The 23,820-nt window shown below is 41.2% G+C and overlaps 1 protein-coding gene across 2 annotated transcripts in view; it reads right to left on the bottom strand.

The window, feature by feature from the left end:
* LZTS2 (leucine zipper tumor suppressor 2) overlaps window positions 1-23,820 on the bottom strand; it is a 1,975,510-nt gene that overhangs the window by 55,328 nt on the left and 1,896,362 nt on the right. For both annotated transcript variants that reach the window (XM_044056488.1, XM_044056489.1), the window contains one exon: window positions 16,883-17,152. In XM_044056488.1, the coding sequence (XP_043912423.1) occupies window positions 16,883-17,152 (270 nt within the window). The remainder of the gene's footprint in view (window positions 1-16,882; window positions 17,153-23,820) is intronic.

Below are 23,820 nucleotides of genomic sequence, written 5' to 3'. Positions count from 1 at the left end.
CTGGACTACATGAAAAGAGACATAGAGGAGCTCTCTGATTATGTAGCCCAGGCAGGTATGACCCTAACCCTGAGCAGTATCCTTCCTTCACCAAGAATGATGCCACAATATAGAGACAAGATGATCAGCTTTAACAATTGGCTTAATGTCTGGTGTCATTCAAAGGGGATCCAGTGTCTGTCTGCCTGGGATGACATGCTTGACAAGCCACGCTGCTTCGCAAGGGACGGCTTGCACCTGTCACTCCTGGGATTCCGGATATTGGCTAAGGCTCTTGCCACCCGCAAAGTGCCTTTAATAGGCAAGGCTCAAATTCTAAACCTACCACCCTAGAAAACAAAAATGGGAAGAAACTGAGGGTAATGCTGCTCAATGCCAGAAGTCTAAATCTCAAAATGCACGACTCGAGGCCCTTCTCAGTATGGAGAACATCGATGTCTGTGCTGTAAATGAAACCTGGTTCAAGGCTCCTGAGAGCACCCGGCACTATTAGGTTTTACCTCATATCATGCGTTCCGGCCCCAAAACCCGGACCACACCACAAAAGGAGGGTGTATCCATATTCATAAAGGATACCCACACCTCCAGGTTGGTGGCAATGCACGAAGCTTCGGAAACCATCCAGGTGCAACTAACCATAGGCAAAACTGCTCTACAAATTGTAGCATGCTACAGGCCACCCTCTCAAACTCAGGAACCCCACACAGCCTTCCTGAAGACACTGGAGGGCATAAATGTATCTCCAAACACCATCATATTGGGTGACTTCAAATACCCGAATATAGACTGGGAACATTACTCAAGCCCTAACTTTCTAGCCCAACGGTTCCTGGAGTTCATAAATTCAAATGCCATGGAACAGCTAGTCACTGTTCCCATGAGAGGAGAAAATATACTAGATCTCATTGTCACAAACATGGGGACAAAATGCTTCACACCGGAAGTATATCCCTCATTGGTGAGATCTGATCATAAACTAATCTCACTGGAAATCCACATCCGCCCCCACCCCAAACAAAAAAGACCATAGTGAAGAACTTCTCTAAAGCAAACTTCACACTACTCAAGACTGGTGTGGTATCCTTCAAGGCCCCAGAGCCAGTGGAAACCACAACCCAAGCTGCGGAAGCCCTTACAAATGCCTTCTATGAACACCTCCAGGACTGCATGGATCAGGCAATCCCAAATAAAACCAAGACTCTTTCCACAAAGGGCAAGCGTCCAGTCTGGTGGACCCCAGCCATTAACAAACTTTACAATAAGAGGAGAAAGCTATTACATGATAGAACAAAATCCATAAAAGGGAAGTCACCCTGATCATTATTAGTAAAAAATACGAGCACTCATAAAATCAACTAAGGCCAATTTTGAGAGAAAAATTGCCATGGATTCAAAGGACAATCATAAGGCCTTTTTCAGCTATGTTAGGAACTTGGGTGGAAACTCCCAGATATGCTCAGAATTAGTCCAAAATGATACAAAAATCACTGAACCCACAGACATTGCCAACATACTGGCAGACAGGTTCAGTGCAAACTTCACCCCTCTCCCCTAAAGGAGAGATAACTATCCCAGCCGAGTGTAGCCTCCGGACATCTCAAATGCGCAGGTGAAAGCTGCACTCTCTAAAGCTAAAACACAGCATCAATGGGACGGATGGTGTCCCCGGCTGTGTGCTACACGAGCTAAATGAGGAATTAAACCCGCACATAAGGCAGCTGTTTAATCTCAGCCTTACCACAGGATACGTGCCCAAGGAGTGGCGTCACGGCAACTGTAGTCCCACTCCACAAAGGCGCCTCTACGGACCCTGGTAATTACCGCCCCATAAGCTTAACAAGTCTAGTCTGCAAAGCTATGGAGAGGATCATAATGGAGCTCATAAACAAAGATATAGGGGACTTGCAGACACTGGACCCGACCCAGTTTGGCTTTGTCAAGGGAAGATCATGCCTTTTGAACTTGGTCGACTTCTTCGAAACAGTCACCAAGGCCATTGATGAGCGAAAGGCAGTCCATACAGCCTACCTTGACCTTGCAAAGGCTTTCGACACAATACCCCACTCGGGTATTGTAGAAAAACTTACCAGCTTAAATGTAAACCCATATGTCACAAGATGGGTTGCAAACTGGCTTAAGGACAGAACCCACAGGGTTAGAGTTGCTGGCGCTGTGTCAGACTCCAAGCCAATCACAAGTGGTGTCCCACAGGGCTCGGTCCTTGGCCCCCTATTGTTTGGCATCTACTTCTCAGAAGTACAGGCCAACATAGGAGGACTTTGGCTGACAAAGTTTGCAGACGACTGCAAACTGGGCGCCATAGTGGAAAGTGCATCAGACACGGATATCCTTCAGAAGGGACTCACGGAAACAGATAGCTGGTGCCAGAGCCATGGCCTGAAGTTAAACGCCAAAAAATGTATAGTCATACCCTTCTGGAAAAACAAGGTAACCCCAAGCTACCATATAGGTGGCAATCCACTAAGCACAGAAGAGGTTATCAGGGACCTGGGGACCCAGGTTGACAGTGGCCTTTCTTTTGACACTCACATTGCTATAGTGGTTAGAAAGACCTTCTACATTGCCCACCTGATCATGAAGGGATTCACATCCAGATCTAGTGAGGTTATTGTTCCCCTGTACTCTTCACTTATCAGACCAATGATCGAGTACAATGCCCCATTTGGGATGTATCTCACCCGACATCTGCAGCAATTGGAGAGACCCCAAAAGTTCCTCACCAAAAGGATAAAGGGACTCCAAAATCTGTCATATGCTGCCAGATTGAAGAAACTCCAGCTCTATTCAGTCGCATACCGTCTGCTCAGAGGTGACATGTGCCTGACATACAAGGCCATGTCCAACCCGGAATTAATGGACATGCTCCACCTCACAAAATCCCAATCCACCAAAACCACTAGAGCAAGTGACTTAAACCTTAGCACGGATATAAATAGGACGTGCTGGAGGGATAGATTTATCACTCAGAGACTCCCTATGCTGTGGAATAAAATCCCGGTCCATGTGAGGCAGAGCACCTCGCTGACTCTGTTCAAGAGAAATCTAGACCTGTGGATGGGAGATCGTAGGTTTACCCCGGGAATCATCTCTGTGTCATTGCTGGACAGAGGCACAACAAACTAATGGGCACAGTATTTTTTCATATAAGGGGTGGCGTAAGCCACAAAAATTTGGGCTAGGCTTATAAATGCCTTAGGGCAGATAGCCTAGTATAAACCTATGAACCTATATATATATATATATATATATATATATATATATATATATATATTTTTTTTTTTAAACTAAGATGTTAGAGTTAACTGTTAGATTAGAGAATTAGAATTAGAATGAGAATTAGAATTTTAAGGCAAATATTAGGCATTTATTACATTTATTCATTGTTCAAATGCACCTACAGTACAGCCAGGAGGTCGACTGTGGTCTTCCGGAGCAACGAAAGAGTTAACTATATGATATATTTTATATGCGGCCTCAAGACCATTTCTGTTCACTCAATGCGGCCCCAGCAAGCCAAAAGGTTGGACACCCCTTTTCTAAATCAATATATGTTTTATGCTTAGTTACTGTTCACTGCTTCTACAAACTGATAGTACATACTATGAGAGATGTAAACATTTAAGAAATATACAGACAAATCTATACATAAGCATCAAACCTCCACAATACTACATCAATCACAATAAACCACTATTCCCATAACAACTGCTGCAAGGTTGTAAAGAAAAATTTATGAAAGCCTCCTAGAGCATATTCTAAAGGAAGAGAAGAACACACCTATTTCCTCTTCAGTGCGCATACTTTTTGATGGTAGAGATGTTAAAAAGTTATATCTAAGAAGTCCTAAGGATGCAAGACTGTTTGCAATTCCTGAACTTCAAAAGTCTCTAACTAAACCCCCAGGGAGACCGATTGTTTCAGGGGTAGGGGCCTATTTACAAAACTTAGGCATTTTTTTGGACTCTCAATTAAAGGTATACCTTCCAAAAATCCAGTCTTACATCAAAAATACATCACACACATTAGAGTGTATGAATTACATACAATGGGAATCAGAATATTATTTTGTGTGTAGATGTTAAATCTCTATATACAAATATCAAAATTGACAAAGGTTTGGAAGCAGTTAGAAGGATGATGGAGGAGGGTCCTAGAACTTTGTTCATTTGTCAGCTTTTGTAATATGCCTTAATACACAACTATTTTGAGTATGAAGGTAAAGTGTTCTTGCAGTTGGAAGGGACAGAAATGGGGGCAGCTTCTGCCCCCTCATATGCAATACTGTTTATGTCCTATTTTGAAAATTTGTTCATATATCCAACACAATTCATGAATAAAAAGATTGTTTTGTTTAAGCTCTTTATAGATGACTGAATATTTGTATGTAAAGGGGAAATGTAAGAATTTGAGTGCTTTTATGGACACAGTGAGTCAAAATACATTTGGATTACAGTTTAATTACAGAATGAATAGGAAAAGTATGCAATATTTGGATGCTGAATTTTACACTGATTCGGAGGGAAGTTTGCAATATAATCCTTTTCATACGGAAACAGCAGCAAAAAATTTCCTGGAAACTAGTAGTGCACATCCTCTACATTTAATAAGGTCTTTACCTTATGGGGAATTTAGGAGAATTTCAACTAATACATCTGATAAGAATGTAGTGGTTAAATAATTAGATAAGGTGAAGAGCAAGTTATTGAAAAGAGGATATGGTGAGAGCATAATACAGGGGAGTCTTAAACAAGTTAAGGGGAAACAGGAATGTGAGTGAGGAAGTTATTTTTCCCAGATGATGTGTCAGTAATATAAAGGAAAATAAAGAAGGAACATTGGAAGTGGATCCCATATTCTTTGTGACAAAATTTTCTCCACTGACGTTTAAAGTTAAAGAATTGGTAGAAAAAATTGTGGCCTGTCATTACAAGGGATGAAATGGTGGGGAAGTTGTTTCCAGAAAAAGTTAGGTTCTCTTATGATCATTTCAAGAATTTAAAAGAGTTATTGAAATCAAACAATGAAGAGAAATGAAGTGGGGTTAGGAAGGGAGCCTTTCCATGTGGGGCTTGCAAAGTCTGTAGTAAAAAAAAAAAAATAAAAATGTAGATGGTTGGGAAATGAATGGAAAAAGGTTTTGGATCAAGAATGAATTTAGATGAGACTCATGTGGTGTGGTCTACATCACTGGATGTGGATGCACACCTAGGAAATAGTATGTGGGGCAAACAAAAAGAAAGGTGAAATTGAGAACACTGGAACATTTGGGTGATATAAGAAATAAAAGAATGGAAAGCCCAATTGCTGAGCAGTTTAGCTCAATACATGGAGGTGACAGTGATAGTTTTTTCTTTAGTGTACTGGCACAACCTTTTTTTGGGGGGGACACATGGGAGGTGAAGAATTCAAAAGCAGATTGGTAAGGTTGGAAACAAAAATTATTATTAATTTAGGTACTTTATATCCTAGAGGGATGAACTTGGAAGTAGATTGGGATTTATAGGGTTCATATATAAATAGATAGAGAAATAACAGTTTGATATTTAGGTATTTTATAAAAGTGTAGAAACAATATAGGAACTTTCACAGTCATTTTTATAATAAGATGGAATTCTAAATAAACATTTATGATGGAAGGCGCAAGAAGCATAGGACATTAAATGTGACAAAATAAAATAACTGAATCTAATAACATTCAAGTAATAACATTACTAAATTTAATTAATACACTTTTATTTATGTTATGGAAAATGTGTAACAAGTTTAGTAATATGTGAGTGATGGTTTTTATATATTTGTGAGGCACCTTTAAGTTTGGGAAGTAGAAGTCATTATTAAAAGGAAATGAATGTAATTAATTAATTAGCATTGTAATTAAGGGGATATAAAAAAGGCTACTGAATGAAATGAGTTTATTCCTTTGAAGGCTGATGGAGCTGAGGTACCAGAATGTGATGTGAAATAAAGAATTGTAATCACAGCTGTGCTCATGCTTGGCTTATTTCTATTGAGGAGAATTCCTGTGTTGCTGTACTTCATAGTTCCTGTTGGGGACTGTGGTTGTTTTTCCAGTTTTTAGGTTCATAGGTAGGTACTAGGCTATTGGCCTGTGGGCCTACATAAGCCTAGCCAACAAGGTTCCTTGGCTTACGCCACCCAAGAAAGTTATTTTCCTGTGCCACTGTCGAGCAGAGACACAGAAATGATCCTGGGGTTTATTTCCTATTTTCCATCCACTCATCTAGATTTTCTTGAAGAGTGCTAATGAAGAACTTTGCTTGACATAGATGGGTAGCCTGTTCCAGAGCATGGGAAGTCTCTGGGACAGGTATCTAACCCTCCAACATGTCCTGTTTATTGTGGTGACAAGGTTTAGGTCCCTAGACCATGTAGCTCGGAGGGATTGGGATTTCTTTAGGTGTAGCATTTCCAACAGCTCTGGGTTTGACATAGCTTTATATGTTAGCTAGATATCATCTCAGAGTAGGCGATATGCTATGGAGTAAAGCTGGAGTTTTTTGAGACGGTCAGTGTAGGGCATCTGTTTGAAGCCAGTAATCCTCTGTGAGGTACTTCTGTGGCCTTTCCAGCTGCTGCAGATGTCTTGTGAGGTACATTCCAAAAGGGGTGTTGTACTCTATAATGGGTCTAATGAGTGTTGAGTAGAGGGGAAAAATGACCTCTTTTTTTCTGGATGAGAACCTTTTTATGATGAGGTGTGCCACGGAAAGAACTTCCTGACTACTGTGGCGATGTGACTATCAAAGGACAGACTACTGTCCACCTGGGTCCCAAGGTCTCTTATTACACATTCAGCATTAAGTAGACTGCTGTCTATGCAGTAGTTCATGGGTACAGAGTTTTTACCAAAGATGGCAATGCACTTTTTGGCAGTGAGCTTGAGGCCATGGCTCTGACACCAGGCATCTGTCTCAGCGAGGCCCTTCTGCAGGATTTCCACATCATTTGGGGACTCGACTATGGTTCCTAGTTTGCAGTCATCTGCGAACTTTGTTAGCCAGAGGCCTTCTGTGTTAGCCTGTACTTCAGAGAAGTAGACACCAAACAGGAGACGTCCCAGGACTGAACCTGTGGTACTCCACTTGTCACTGGTTTGAGGTCAGATTTGGAATGTGCAACTTTTACAGTGTGGGTTCTGTCAGTGAGCCAGCTGGCAACCCATCTTGTGACGTAGTGATTTATACCTAGTATAGTGAGTTTAGTTATAATTCCAGACTGGGGGGATGGTGTTGAAAGCCTTGGCGAGGTCAAGATAGGCTGTGTGAACCACCTTACCCTCATCTACGGCTTTGGTGACTGCCTCAAAGACGTTGATCAGGTTCAGGAGGCATGATCTGCCTTTCACAAACCTGAACTAGGTGGGATCCAGAGTTTGGAGGTTACCAATGTCTTTGTTTATGAGTTCCATGATGATACGTTCCATGGCCTTGCAGACCAGGCTCATCAGGCTAATAGGGCGATAGTTCCTGGGATCAGTGGTGGCTCCCCCTTTGTGGAGTGGGATAACTGTTGCTGTATGCCATTCAGTGGGCACAAAGCCTGATGTGAGGCTATGAACATGGTGCTCAGTTAGGGAGGCAGTTCATTCTGAAGTTCATGTAAAATGCAGCCTGGGATGTTGTCCGGTCCCATGGATGCTGTGTTTTTGGCTTTGGAGAGTGCAGCTTTTACCTGCATAGTTGTGTGATTACAGGGACTCTGCATTCTTCCTGCATAGATATGGGCTCTTTGGGGGGGGGGGGGGGGGGGCTAAAGTTAGCACTGAACCCATCTGCCAGGATATTGGCAATATCAGTTGGTTCTGTAATTTCCATGCCATTGTGCTGTAACTCAGAGCAGATCTGGGTGTTGCCATTGAGATTCTTGACATAGCTATATAATGCTTTGGATTGTCCTTAGAATCAATGGTGATTTTGTTTTCATAGCTAGCATTGGAGGATCTTATAAGGGATCTCAGCTTTTTACTGAGGCTGACCAGGGAGCTCCTCCACTCATGGGATTTTACTCTCTTTTGCAACAAATTCTTCCTTCTGTTGTACAGTTTGTTTATGTCAGGGGACCACCAGATTGGCTTCCTTTTATTGGAGGACAGCATCTTGGTTCTGTTTGGGATAGCATGACCCATGCACTCATGTAAGTGCTTATAGAGTGCATTTCTGTAGGATTTAGAAGTCATAACTGTATTGTCCATCTGCATGGGTGTCATGAAGTTCACCACTTCTGTCTTAAGAAGCATGAAGTTGGCTTTGGAGAAATTTTTTTACCATGGTTTCCTTAATGGGGGGTGGGGGCAGGATGTGGATATCAAGGGTGATTAGCTTATGGTCGGATCAGACCAACGAGGAGTTGACTTCAGATGTGGAACACCAGTCACTCATATTGGTAATGACTAGGTCTAGGATACTGCTGCCCCTGATGGGGGTGTGGATAAGTTGACCCAGGGCATTGGAGTTTATGAATTCCAGAAAGTGTTGCATGAAGGAGTTGGTACATGAGTAGTTTTCCCAGTTAATGGTGGGGTAGTTGAAATCACCCACTACTGGGGTGTTTGGTTGAACCCTAATATTTTCCAGTACATCAAGAAAAGAGGAGTGGGAATCGTGGGGCATGGTAGGGGATCTGTAGCAAGCTAAAATTTGGATTGCAGTTTTGCCCACAGTTAGTTACACTTGGATAACCTTGGATGCATTATACTGAGCAACTAGCCTGGAGGTGTGGATATCCTTAATGAATATGGACACACCTCCGCCTTTGGTGTTCCGGTCCATGTTACATGGCCGAAAAGTGTGGTATGAGTTATAGCCTGGTATTGCAGGGGTGCTCTCTGAAGCCTTGAACCAGGTCTCAGTCACTGCACAGATATCAATGTTCTCCATTTTAAGGAGTGCCTCGAGTGAGTGCATTTTGAGATTTAGACTTCTAGCATTGAGTAGCATTACCCTCAGTTTTTGCTTGCCTGTTCCTGTTACGGTGGTGAATTTGTCATTTGAACCTTGCCTAAAAAAGGCACTATAGGGGCGGCAAGAGCCTTAGCCAGTATCCGGAATCCCAGGGGCAACAGGTCAGGCCATCTCTGGCAAAGCATTGTGGCCTATCGACCATGTCATCCCAAGCAGACAGACACTGGATCCCCCTAAAATGACACCAGAAGCTCAGCCAATTGTTGAAGTCAATCATTTTGTCCTTGTACTGTGGTATAATTCTGGGCGATGGCAGAATGCTACTCAGGGCTGGGGTCATACCTGCCTGGGTTACAAGATCGGACAGCTCTTCCATGTCTCTTTTCATGTAGTCCAGGGAGGTACATCTCAGGTCATTCACACTAACATGGACAATGACAGAGTCATATTTGTACTTGTGGAGTGATCTGAGTGCATGGGTTATGTGGCGGATCCTGGCACCTGACAGGCAGCTGACAAAAACCTTCTCCTTGTTTAGCCTGGTGAGTGGGACATCAGTGTGCCTGACCTATAGCGTCATCTATGACTAGTGTGTTGGATACGTTGTTTTGCCTTATTAGCTGTGGTTGAGTGGCACACTGAGTCTGTGGGCTATGTGTCATTTGGGTTGTGTTGGGGGTGGAATTTGCTTGCGTTTCTGCTTTGGAGGTCTCTGTTGCTTCAGCAGATTATTACTGAGAGCCTCCGCAAATGTTTTTGTGTTTCTATGTGTGGATTTTGATGGTGTAGATTTAGTGAGACTATGTGATAAGTGCAGTGGGGTGAAAGTGTTTACCTTCTCCTCTTGAATGTCAAGTTCAGTCTTGGTTGGAGAGAGCTTTACCTACAGTTTGGCTAGATAAGTGCATATCTCACAGGTTGTAGTGTTGGGTGGTAGGAGGAGAGGGTTATCTGAGAACATAATGCAATTTCTACATTGCCCCAAGATTCCCAGATTCATCAGATAGACAGGAGAGAACACTGGGAGCTGACCCTTGGACATGCTGAATAAAAAACTATTATCCTGTAAATAAGTGAGGAAATTGAGTACAAGAGCTGTTTTTCTCTAAGCAAGTGAGAGAAGTGCAAAAACAATTTTCCTCTAGGTAATGAGGAAGGTTTAGTGCTATAGTAATTAGTAGCTTATTTAGTGCTTACAACAAGTTCTGAACAGGTGCTGAGCACGAATAAGCAAATTCAAGTGCTAAAACTAAGAATCTGTATCTGCACTAGACAAGTTACAGGAAAGAAATAAGTGCAAATGCAGGCTTTCAAATCAGAACGTTGAGAGAGATGAAAAAGATTGCCCAGACAGCCAATAACTATAATTTCTGGGCCAGAACCACTCCTAGGTTACCTAGTGCTTACCACTCCCACTGACAAGCTAGAAGGCTTCCCACCAACACAGAAAGGCTTTGGATGTGGCTCAGAAGCTTACATACAGTCCTGGATACAGCAAGTCTGTAACTGGACTACACTAGTTACAGGAAAGGTAGGAAATAGGCTTACAGTTTTTTGTGGGTTTTTTTACAGAAAAGGAGCTAAAACAGCAGTAAAAACAATTCAAATGCAGTGCAAGCTAGCACACTTGAGTATGTAGCAATATTAGACCAAACACAATTTAAAAAAATGCAATTAAATTAAAAATGACTAAAAACAAGTGCAGAAGGAGTGCATTAGGTAGAATGTGGTAAACAGATGGGACTGTGGGGAGTGTCCCAGATCAAATCTACGGTGGGGTGGGCAACTGCAAAAGCCACCAAATTTAAACTACAAACAGAGATATAGAGGGTGGGTGGAACAAAAAACTTTCAGCAGAGATCTGAAAATCTATACAGTGAATCAAAAATAACAGTGCACAACTCTGAAGAAAATTAGTCCAGCAACAATTTACAGTACACAATTCTGAAGAACCAAAACATATACTTAGCTCTGTATATTTCCAGATAATTTGAAAAAAAGTTCTGTTAGTCACAGGTTCCAGCAATGATATGCAAGCTGTTAACTAACATGGTCTATTATTATGCAAGTAATCCTTCAGATAGTCAGATGACACAAGCTGTAAAAACTAGTTATACCAACTTAAGACACAGCGGAAAATAGGGAGAGGTGGGACAAAACACTTTCAGCGGAGATCTGAAAAACTGCACAGTGAATCAAAAATAACCATTCACAACTCTGAATAAAATTAGTCCAGCAACAATTTACAGTACATAATTCTAAAGAACCAAAAAATATACTTAGCTCCTCTGTATATTTCCAGATAGTTTGAAAAGAGTTCTGTTAGTCACAGATTCCAGCAATGATATGCAGTCTGTTAACTAATAGGGTCTATTACTATGCAAGTAATCCTTCAGATAGTCAAATGACACAAGTTGTAAAAAAACAGTGATACCAATGTACGACACAGCAGAAAATAGGGAGAGGTGGGACAAAACACTTTCAGCAGAGATCTGAAAAACTATACAGTAAATCAAAAATAACAGTGCACAACTCTGAATAAAATTAGTCCAGCAACAATTTATAGTACACAATTCTGAACAACCAAAAAATATACTTAGCTCTGTATATTTCCAGATAATTTGAAAAGAGTTCTGTTAGACACAAGTTCCAGCAATGATATGCAGGCTGTTAACTAACAGGGTCTATTATTATGCAAGTAATCCTTCAGATAGTCAGATGACACAAGCTGTAAAAAACAATTATACCAACTTAAGACACAGCAGAAAATAGGGAGAGGTGGGATAAAACACTTTCAGCAGAGATCTGAAAAACTATACAGTGAATCAAAAATAACAGTGCACAACTCTGAATAAAATTAGTCCAGCAACAATTTACAGTATGCAATTCTAAAGTACCAAAAAATATACTTAGCTCTGTATATTTCCAGATAGTTTGAAAAGAGTTCTGTTAGACACAGATTCCAGCAATGATATGCAGGCTGTTAACTATCAGGGTCTATTATTATACAAGTAATCCTTCAGATAGTCAAATGACACAAGCTGTAAAAAACAGTTATACCAACTTAAGACACAGCAGAAAATAGGGAGAGGTGAAACAAAACACTTTCTTTGAAAAGTGTTCTGTTAGACACAGGTTCCAGCAATGATATTAAGTACTGTTAGATTAGCTACAATCAAACCAAACCTAACTTCAGAGTTTCTCCCTAAACATATGGCCCATAAATCTTAGTGTTTAATATAGTAGTCTTTTTTCCAACCACTAAGTACTGTGACCACACCTAGTTCTTCACCCTCTAGCAACATGGCTCAGTGGTCTAGCCCAGTCTGTGGCTAGTCTGATCTTATTTGATGTTCTAAGTCAATATACGCTTTATGCTTAGCTACTGTTCACTGTTTCTACAAACTGATAGTACAAACTATGAGAGATCTAAACATTTAAGAAATATATAGACAAACCTATACACAAGCATCAAACCTCCACAATACTACATCAATCACAATAAACCACTATTTCCATAACAACTGCTGCAAGGCTGTAAAGAAAAATTTATGAAAGCCTCCTAGAACACACTCTAAAGGAATAGAAGACCACACCTATTTCCTCTTCAGTGCGCAAATTTAATCCATATAGCTCACTGAAGATTCATCAGAAAAGCAGGCCTAAGCACATAAGGGTTCTACACAATGATACATTTTATTTATTGGTGACTTAATAACTATGAATACAGACTCCACAACTGCCAGAATGGACAACAGCATAATTGGCACAAGCTGCTTGTCTGGTGTCAGGATCTCTGCTGTCACAAGGACTTTAAAGTCCCTTAAAAAAGACAAATATGCCTTCGACAAAGTGGTTGCTCATGTCGGAATGAATTACCTCAGATGCTCTATCCAGAGTGATATGCAGAGAAACATGAGCATACTCACTATAATTGTGTTAGACACAGGAAGGACACTGGTCTTGAGGTGCACTGAATGATGTCGACATACAAAGACATTTAGCTTTAATAATTGGCTAAGCAGTCAGTGTTAATCTAAGGAGATCCAGTATATGTTGATCTGTGATGAGAAAGTAGATAAGACTTCCTGTTTCACCAGGGATAGCTTGTCCCTCCCTTTGCATGGCTTCCACATACTGGCTAAAGTATTGGCCATTCCCACTTTCCTTTTTAGGCAGATTACCCCTAGTGGACATTCCAACACAGCAAACTCAAAGTCAAAGTTGGACATCATCATGACTGCACTAATCACTGCATTCATATTTGTGTAGTTACTGAGACAAGGTTTCAATGTAATACTGTCACTCCCTTTACACCAGGGTTTAGTGCCCATCACACCATCAGGTCCTTGAGTAACTGGGTAACTTCAGGGGCTATCTGTATTTGCCAGAAACACCAACACCTCACACTAAATTACTCACAAGCTGGAGTTGATGGAGATATAAATCAGGATTAACAAATCCAAATATACCTTAAATGCTAGCTACAGATCTCTAGAAACATCCTCCAGAGATCACAAAAATTACGTCATCACTACTGAGGCACTATATATTAAGCCAAATACCTTCTAAATATGGAATTTCAATTCTACGAGTATTCATTGGCACACTTACACCTCTAAAAATAGGTATGCTCTGCATTTACTAGACTTACAGCAATACACTGGAACAGATTGTAAAACTACCCACTAGAGGCCCTAATGTCTTTAACCTGGTTCTTACCAACCTAGTCACTTGCTTGTAACTCACCCTGCATTTCCTTATCCCTGATTACATCTAACAACAAATCTCTGACAGACGTAGTGGCACTACCCCAGTACCAAATGAAACCATCTTCAGGAACATAACAAGGACAAACCTATTAACCTACACAAAATTCCCAACAATTCCTTGCAAATGGACCAAACTAAGAGCACTGCTACACTCACTTTCTAATTTTTACTGTACCTAAGCAGATGAATAGAAAAGCCAGTAACTGTCTGTTCTTAATGTAACAGTAATTTCACGAACAGACCTCTCTTAAGGAACTCCCATATTAATAAGCTGTATAACAGAGAAGGATAATAACAGTTATGAGAAATCACCACCTCCCTACCTCAAGACCACAATGAACCATGCAAGTAAGGAACTTAACATTGTTAGAAAACGTAAGGCAAAGTATAAGCTTAAATTTGCTACAGAAACTACAAATCTTTCTTCATGTATGTCAAGAAATTAAGGAATAATGCCCAACAATCAATTAACTCATCCATAACTTCACACATTCCAATCCCAAGGATACAGCCAATATATTAGTAAACAAATTTAAGGTTAACTTTCCTCTACATACCCACATTATTGCCCCCACTACTCCTGAAAAATGAACTACCCCTGAAATCACCTTAAAATCTCTGACAAGATTCCACAAGGCCAGACAACATAACAGGCTGTACTGTCATCAGTGCCAAAATACAGTTTCTGAGCCGGAGTTTGTTTTTGTGAAGGGCAGCTTCTGTGTACAGAGATCACTCTGAGCACGCTGCTTATTTCAACCTTGTCAATGCTTTTAAACACTATCCTCCACACTGACATTACTAAAAAATTAGACAAACCTAATGTAAATCTTTGTGATGTCCATTGGATTGGAAACTGGCTATCCAACACATCTCAAGTCAACAAAATTGCTGCACCCTGTCTAAATGTAAAATTATAACTAGTGGGAACCACAGGCATCAATGTTAGTCCCTTTCATGACTGCCACTTATTTTGCAGACATCCATGTCAATATCCCCAGAAGTGTGGTTGACCACGTTTGCTGATGACTGCAAGTTAGGCACTGCTATCAGTAAGGGTTGTAACATGCATTTACCAGTTCTACTGAAAAAGGTCTCAAACTAAATGCAAAAAAAGTGCATTGTTACTGCTCAGTTGATTACTTGGGTATTATTGTCCCTGTACTTATAAAATGCTTTTAGGGGGACTTTAGAGGACAAAGATGAACAAAAGAATGTCATCCTCTTCTTAAGCAGTTATCTATGAAAAACTGTCTACTTCTTAATGTTTTCTGGAAGAATTCCGCGTGGACTCAAAAGTCCTCTACATTATGCTCTGGATCAAAACAGAAGATGCAAAGACTTTGAACGTCTTTGTGGGGTTTCGGTTTACTACAAGAACATATACCTTTTCTTAGGCCCTGATACATCCTAATTTAAGCCTGACATCAAACTAGCTAGGCAAAAATTACATAATCTGGGGTAATCCTGTAAAATACAGAAGTAGAAAAGATAGAGAGTTTTCCCCTTGTCCTGTCCTGAGCTCTAGAGCAGGTCAAACTATGAATTGGAACACTGTAATGCAAACACTGAGAACTACAGCTAGAAAGACTGATCAAGGAGTGAGCAGGTATTGCTTTATACCGGAGATCCTCTTAACTTCCATAGGGTGGGTATCCACCATGCCTGGAAGGGGCAGGTGATGACCTCTAGAAGTAGGGCCATATATCTAGGCCTACTGCAGCTGAAGTCCCTATAATCAAGACTACTACAATTGTGATCTAACTAAAGAATATCAACCCTAAGCTCTTCTTCTGTGCCAGGCTACCTCTTCTCAACACTTGAAATTTCCAACAAGGAAGGAAGGAGGCAGACATCTACAGGTAAATTCTTCTGCAAGCTCAACAGCATGCAGCTGTAGCAAGTTGGACTGGTAATTGCATTCTCAGTCAGTAGCCCCCCCCCCCCTCCTATTGACATGCATGTTTCGCAGTAGCACAATAGACTGAGAGTTGCCACTGCTGCTCATAGTGGTTTGGGTTGTCTTAGATATTAGCCTTACCTTCTGCATGATGCAGATGTCACCCTACAGGCTAACAATGAGGCCCAAGGGAAAACACTTTCCTTTGCTACCTGTCTCTTATACCAGCTTCCACTGCTCATTGCTCTAATCTGCACATGAACCATCTAGTACTATGTCTTACCCATGTCACCCACCAGCCCCCTCTCCCCACTGAGAAAGGTGAGCAAACATGCACTTATCTTTCCTTCTGCATCACTTACCATTGCCCAACACATGAACAAAAAAATATTTGATCTCATATCATGTGACCCATAGTCACAGGTTTATCCCTTTCTGTCATGGAACTGGTTAAGGTATCCCCTTTGTGACATGTCTTGCAGTAGCCTCTTCTAAACCTCCCTGTCACCATACTAATAAAGCCTTAGCATCAACTTATCAAAATATTTATTTATGGTTCAGACAGCATTATAACCTCTCCATGACATGAAATGTAATCTACTGCAGTGTGGTTTTCAGCCTCTCTCAATGTGGGAAATGTTCTTCCTGCAGGATCCTTTACATGGCATTAAAGACTGTTTTGTACTTTATAATTATACCCCTTTTAAGACAGGCACTAGTTCCAGCCATTTATGCTGCCTTACATGCTACACACTGTTGCACAGAAATATGAATCCCAAGTTACTCTTTTAAATGAGTTAATACTTTTTCCCAGGAACCTGATCATGCTACCTCTTTTAATGCAATGAAAAGGCAATAGAAGTTTCAGGCCAGAGATATCTTGGTGGAATCCTAGTCACTGTTTACCTTGAACTTGCTTTGCTCTTCTAGTGAGAACTGTCTTGTAAGTTGCAATAGCCTGATTAAAAATCTACAAAGAGCATGCATCTAAAGTGGTTAGTTGTGTCCCAGGAAAGTCATATATGAGATTCCTAGAGAATTTTATGGAAGTATTTACAGTCATCTACAGTTTTATTAATGAAGTACTGCTTTATTCAAACTTTCCTGACTTATGTCTATCTTTATTTTGTGAGAGGTCTGGATAACTTAGACCTTGAAACTAAAAAATTAAGAATTTGCTTACTCTTTCTCTGTAAAAAGAATGCTGACCAACATTATTACTGTTCCAGAAGCAGACAAAATGCAATACCCACTGTGGGAAAGCATACCTCCCATTTTGTCTCCTCCAGTCGAGGCCCCAGTTCAGTCTGTTCTCTCTCGATGGAGGCACACCTCTTTTCCAGTACTTCACGCTCCTGCAAGAGTTGTGAGAAATCTTCCTGCAGCTTCTTCTTTTCCTGCTGCAGCTGGAACACTTGCAGTTGCAGGACCTGTTGCATACGCTGGTCTTTCTGGGAGGCCAGCTTCAACTTGCTGGCACAGCTTTGACGGAGGTCCTCCATCTCTAACTCACATCTCTTTTGCTTCTCCTCATACAACTGTAACAGAAGGGGAAAAACAAACCACACTGTCAAGGATGAACATATCTCTGCAAGCATATCTTAAATCTGTGTTGTGAATGCAAGTACTCTAAAGCTTACGGTCAGATCCCTTTAATAATGATATTTCAGACACTATGTACTCCTAATGAGGTATGATATACTAAAAATGCAACATTTGCTAAACGTTTTCTACCAGAAAACAGGATTGTCACCTCCAGTCATAACTCTCAACTGTACAGATTTTTGCCTCATATTTTTGGTCCATTTTTCATAAAATTGTGTTTTTCTAGCAAACCATTGGCAAATTATTGAAGCAGAAAATAATGACAGCCATTTGAGTTTCAAACTTCACAGACAACTACAAAACCTGCCATTCTATTAACTTTGGAAGTTTATAAGAGTAATATTTAATGCGTCTTTGTCAGAAAAATGAAAGATCAATGTCTCGAATGCTCATATGAGCGAATATTCCAAAACTCGAAATTGCTATTGTGAGGGGCTGCACCCCCTCACCCCCGCTAAATATATATTCCAACTCTGAGATTGCACTACAGTGAGGAAAGGGCAAATATTCTGATCCACACTGTAGAGCAAAAAAATAGCAATATCGAGGTTTGAAATATTCGCCCATGTGAGCGCTTGATATTTCAAACATTTGTCGTTCTAAAGTAGACTCTACTTAAAAAAATATCCCAATTTTTGGTCATTTGTCCCCTCATTATTTGTGGCTTTGTCCAGATTTCATGCTATGAGAGGTATGCCTCCAGTCCAATACAATGACAACTGGATTACAAATGATACCCTTATGACCTTAGTAAAACTGCAGGTGGAGTGGCTAACAAAGACCAGACTCACCAACAGGACATTTTCAGATACACAGATCAGTGACTAAAACAGGCGATGATGTTTCAGGACACTTAACAACCACTCAGTTTCTCATTCAATGCTATAAAACAGTGAGCTCTCAAGGAGAAACCCTTAAGCAGCATGAGTTCACCTAAATAGCATTTAATACACACACACTAATCATGTACCCCAACAATCAAACAGCATTCATAACACATGGCAAATAAGCATTCATACTTTGAAGATTCCTAATGCATACACAACCCATCCCCCCTCCACTCCTTCAACAACACTTACCCACAACATGCAGTCTGTGAGAAAGCACACTTAGCCACTACAGAGAACATAAATTACCATGATGATACTCACCTATAAAACAGCATCAGCCCTTATTACTCCAGAGAAAGTACAGTTTTGTACCTACCATAAATGTAGATGTTCGAGTGCTAATACAGCTGCAGTCATAAGAGATGGGTTTTCCTGCCGTCAGGCGGGTCCTCGGTCGGCCGAATTCCAAAGTCTAGGTCCGGCGTCGGATGTCGTCGCTTCTTCCCTGAAGTCAGTGCGACAGGGGTATAAAACAACCAGCCGACGCCATTTTCTTCAGTTTTTCTTGCCCCAGATGTCAGGTGCCCCCAGAAGAAAGGCAAAACATAAATTTATGTAATAATGCAATGCAATAAAATCAAAAAAACAGTAGTTGCAAGCAAATACACCATAAAAGAATACCCCAATCATGTTGTATGCGGAGGTGTTAGCCATTAGGCCTGTCCCAAGAGGGGAAGGAGGGCAGGAAACCTGAACTGCAGCTGTATTAGCACTCGAACATCTACATTTATGGTAGGTACAAAACTGTACTATGTTCATCGTGCATACAGCTGCAGTCATAACAGATGGGTAGACTCCCAAAGCTAAAAAAGGGATGGTAGGCACTAAGTGGAACTAGGAGGAGGCAGGATGCCCTGCAAGACTGCAGTGGCAAAGTCCGCTCTAGATTTGGAGTATAATGGTAGGTGATAGTGCTTGGAGAAAGTATGTACAGAACTCCAAGTGGCTGCTTCCAAAATATCTTTGGTAGGAACCCCCCTGAGGAAAGCTGCAGAGGTAGCTGTGGCCCTTGTGGAGTGAGATCTGATGCTTGTAGGTACAGTTTTACCATGGAAAGAGTAACAAAAGCGAATGCAGTGGGCTATCCATTTTGAGATTGTCTGTTTGGAAACAGGCTTCCCTTGAGCACCTGTAGCATAGGACACAAAGAGTTGCTCTGATTTTCTGAAAGGCTTTGTTCTGTCCAAATAATAATGGAGCTGTCTGTGAATGCCCAAGGAATGTAGTAGTCTCTCTCCTTTGTTTTGTGGATTAAGGTAAAAGGTAGGTAAGTGGATAGCCTGATTCAAGGCTACCCTGGATACTGCCTTTGGCATAAAAGAAGGGTTGGTTCATAAGGAAACTCTGTCCTGATGGAAAATGATGAAAGGCTGCACAGCCATGAGGGCTTGTAGTTCAGAAACCCTGCGTGCTGAGGTGATAGCCAGAAAGAAGGCTGTTTTCCATGACAAATATTGCAGTTCTGTTGAAGCAGCTGGCTCAAAAGGAGGCAGGGTCAGTTTTTCTAGAATGAAATTGAGGTCCCAAGCAGGTACTGGTTGCTTCCTTGGGGGTTTTATATTCTTAGCCCCTCTGAGGAACTGTCTTAAGAGAGGGTGAGAGAATAAAGGAGGATCAGTGTCGTATTCTGCAGAAATGGCTGCGGCATGGATTTTGATGGAGGAGAATGAAAGTCCACTGTTTAGCATCTCAGCTAGGTACTGTAATATTTGAGGTAAATTCAGTATTTCAGGATTCTGACCCTTTTTCTGATTCCAGGCACAAAACCGTTTCCATTTTGCGGAGTAGGCTTTTCTAGTAGAAGGCCTTCTAGCCTCCAAAATGACATCCTGCACCTCCTTGGAGAGTAGGGTCTGTTGTGAATTTAAGGAATCCTCCATGCGGCTAGATTGAGTCTTTTCAGCTGACTGTGAAGAGTTTTGAAGTTGTGCTGAGTCAGTAGAAGAGGCATTAGAGGAAGGATCCAGGGTGGGGAATACGTCAGGCTCCTCAGGAGTGTGTACCAGTGTTGTCTTGGCCAGTCTGGAGCAATGAGAATCATCTTTGGTCTGTCTGCTCTGGCTTTTAATAGAACTTTGGGCAGCAGAGGAAGAGGTGGAAAGGCATAAACTGTCATTGTTGTCCAAATGAAAGAGTGTCCACTTTCCAGGCCTGTGGATGAAAGGTCCTTGAGCAGAATTTTGTCAATTGGTAATTTCTGTGGGTGGCAAAGAGATCTATGTCTGGCCTTCCCCATGCTTGAATTATCTTTGTAAAAACTTGAGGATGCAACTTCCATTCATGTGGATCTGTCATATTTCTGCTTAGGTTGTCTGCCAGTGTGTTTTCCTTGCCTGGCAGGAACTGTGCTTGAAGTTGGATTTGTAATTCCAGAGCCATGTTCCAAAGAGACATGGCTAGCCCGCATAGGGGGTATGAATGGGTTCCTCCCTGTTTGTTTATGTACACATCACTGTGGTGTTGTCTGTCCTTACCAATAGCTGGCCTGGATGCAGTAGGTCTTTGATAGCCATAATAGCATTTATTACTGCTAGCATTTCCTTTTGATTGATGTGTCGGTGCTTTTCTTTTTGGGACCATTTGCCCTGAATGCACCGATCTGTCATGTGCACCCCCCAGGCATAGTCCGAGGCATCTGTTGTGATGACTTGATTTGCTTGAGGCTTGCAGAATGGGAGACCTATGTTTCTTTGGCATGCTTGAGCCCACCACAGAAATTCCTTTTGAAGACATGGAATCAGTGGTATAATTGTTTCCAAACTGTGGCTGTGTTGAGACCATAAGTTTTTTAGGTACCATTGAAGTTTCCTCATATGCAGCTTTGCACATGGGATTAGTAGGATGCAAGATGCCATGAATCCCAGAGCCTGCAGGATTTTCCTTGCAGTCAGCCTGGTGAAGGTTGCCAGTTTTCTGAAGTAGTGAGTTAGTTGCCCTTGTTTCTCTGGCGTGAGGTAGGCCATCTGGGTGTTTGTATTCAAGCTGGCACCCAGGAAAATTATTGTTTGAGAGGGTATTAGTCTTGATTTCTTTTTGTTGACAGTGTATCCCAGAGAATTCAACAACATTATTACAAATGCCAGGTGTTTCAGATGTATGTGTTTGCTGTCTGCTTGGATCAGGCAGTCGTCCAAATATGGGTATATTTGTATCCCTTGAAGTCTGCAGAAGGCAATTACTGATGTCAGGCATTCCGTGAACACTCTGGGCACAGTAGATAAGCCAAAGGGCAATGCAGAGAATTGATAATGGGTTGAACCTGCAAGAAATCTGAGGTATCTTCTGCAATCTTGTCTGATTGGGACATGCAGGTATGCCTCCTTGAGGTCCAATGTTACCAGCCAAGACTCCTTGCCCAGCATAGGAAGAAGCTGCTGTAATGTGAGCATCTTGAATTTTGGTACGAGTAAATATGTGTTTAGGATGGATAGGTCCAAAATAGGTCTCCAATCTTTGCCCTTCCTTGGTACCAGGAATAGTCTGGAATAAAAACCTTGACCCTGTTCTTGTGCAGGTACCTCTTGAATAGCTTTCATGTCCATGAGATCTGAAATTTGTTTTTGTGCCTCTGCCCTTTGATTGTGTGGCAGGTTTGGCATGCCTCTCATTTTTGGAAGGGTGTGAAAGTGGAATCTGTAGCCTCTGTCTATAATGTCCAGGATCCATTTGTCTTTTGTGACAATATGCCAATTTTTCGAAAATAACGCCAGTTTTCCGCCTAAAGGTGCTGCCAATTGAGCCTTGCTTGACATGCAAAGGGGAAAGTCATTGGTTCTGCTTTCTGAATGGCTGTGAACTATCCTCACCTTCTCTTGGTGTAGGTGCTTGCCATTGTCTGCCTCTAAATGATCCTTGAGATTGCCCTCTACCCCTCGGGCGCCTGTATCTACCTCTTTGAGGTCTGCCCGTGGCTGGAAAGGACCAATTTTTTTAAGGCCAATTTCTACTGAAACGTGGAGGTTGTACCTGTAGGAAATCTTTCACTGTTTGCATTGATTTTGCCTTTTCCTCCATTTTCTTTAATACCTCCTCAGCTTTAATACCAAACAATACATCTTTTTGAAGAGGTGCATCTAGTAGTTTAGCTTTGACATGATCTGGTAAAGTTTGCTCTTTGAGCCAAGCATGTCTACGTATGACTGATCCTGTAACAGCAGCTCTACACGAGGCCTCTAAAGCATCAAAACCACATTGCAAGGTATGTTTAGCCACTTGCTCTGCACTATGCAACAAATCCTGCAACTCCTTCAAGTCTGGTTGTTCAGGTTGTGACATTTTACTTTTCAACTGAGATAACAAAAACTGTTGATACTTTAACACAGGGGTGTCCAACCTTTTCAGTTGGAAGGGCCGCATTGAGTCAACAGAAATGGTCTGGGGGCAAACGGCAAGTGAGGACCAAAAAAAAAAAAAAAGGTCTCTGACAAAATGAAGAGCAAAAAAAAAAAAAAAAAGGTCTCTAACGTAACTGAAGAGCAAAAGACCACAGGTATATGCGGACTAATACAAAGTCGACCCCACTTGCTGTATTGTAGGTAGTTTGAACAATGAATAAATTAATAAATGCATAATATTTGCCCTAAAATTCAATATCTCATTCTAATAGACATACTATGCTATATGCACATAACATAGGTACATAAAATTTGTTGTCAAATCATAAAAATATCACTGAACCAAAGATTACACAACATGATTCTGAAAGAATGTGTGCACAGTAGACATTAATGGTAAAGCCCCACTAACAACACACGAGTGGCAAGTGAGATAAGGTTTAAAAACATATGAAATGTATTCATCTAACAACTTGCACAGCTAAATATTGTTACAAGAGGAGCAGAACTCAAGCAATGCACAGCATTATAACTCTGCCAGCATCACTGGGACTGTGAGATAGCAGGCACACATCCAATAAACAAAAACAGGTAAGTTTGACAAACCACAAATTCAGCTAAGGCTGCTATAAATACATGCAAGGTGCACACTAAACTAATAAGAAACTGCATTGCTTACTAACAAACACATATATAAGACATTTACATCTAAAGTAGAAATTAAAGCACTTGTAATGTAAAAGTATTTGGTTTCCAAACAAGGATGGCTTGATAGAAAGCAAGCTTCCCAGCTGTTTAATATACCAAGGAAGCAAATGCAGATGTCTAACATTCTAATCTAGTAATGTTCAATGCACTTAAAAGGGCAGACTAGATAGACTTATTGACTCCTTCTGCCATTAAGCAAATGTAATGCAATTACCACAGTGAGAACCAATTATTCGGTTTACAGGTGGTAGAAGGAAGAAAAGAGTGGAGTGAGGGCAGCTGCTTACAGTTAGATTCAGCATCTGGGCAGACATGACAAACTAGCAACCTCTTTCTACCATTATGTTCATATGTGTACCAAAACAACATTTTAATTTAATTGCTTCTGTCAAAAGAAAACTATGACCTTTGGATCACTTAAGAGGCTAAGCATGGTCCCTCACAAATGATAAATATGTACTATAACTAGATATAGAACAGTGCTAGATAATGGTCAACTACTTGGTACACAAGTCTAGTGTCGGACAGTTTAGCTCAGAAAGTAACAGCACTTCTGAGCAAGTGTCTTAACTACAGAGTAAAGGGACACTTCTGCCCAGTGTGCTTACCCAGTTACACAGTGACCGCTGTGCACCATTCAACTCTTCCCCTGTGGTATACATCCTGTCA

Source organism: Protopterus annectens, chromosome 14.part0, assembly GCF_019279795.1.
Source record: "Protopterus annectens isolate FY-2018-M chromosome 14.part0, PAN1.0, whole genome shotgun sequence".
Classification (NCBI taxonomy): domain Eukaryota; kingdom Metazoa; phylum Chordata; order Ceratodontiformes; family Protopteridae; genus Protopterus; species Protopterus annectens.
Note: the sequence above shows the minus strand (reverse complement) of the source record. Positions and strands in the feature narration are given on the sequence as shown.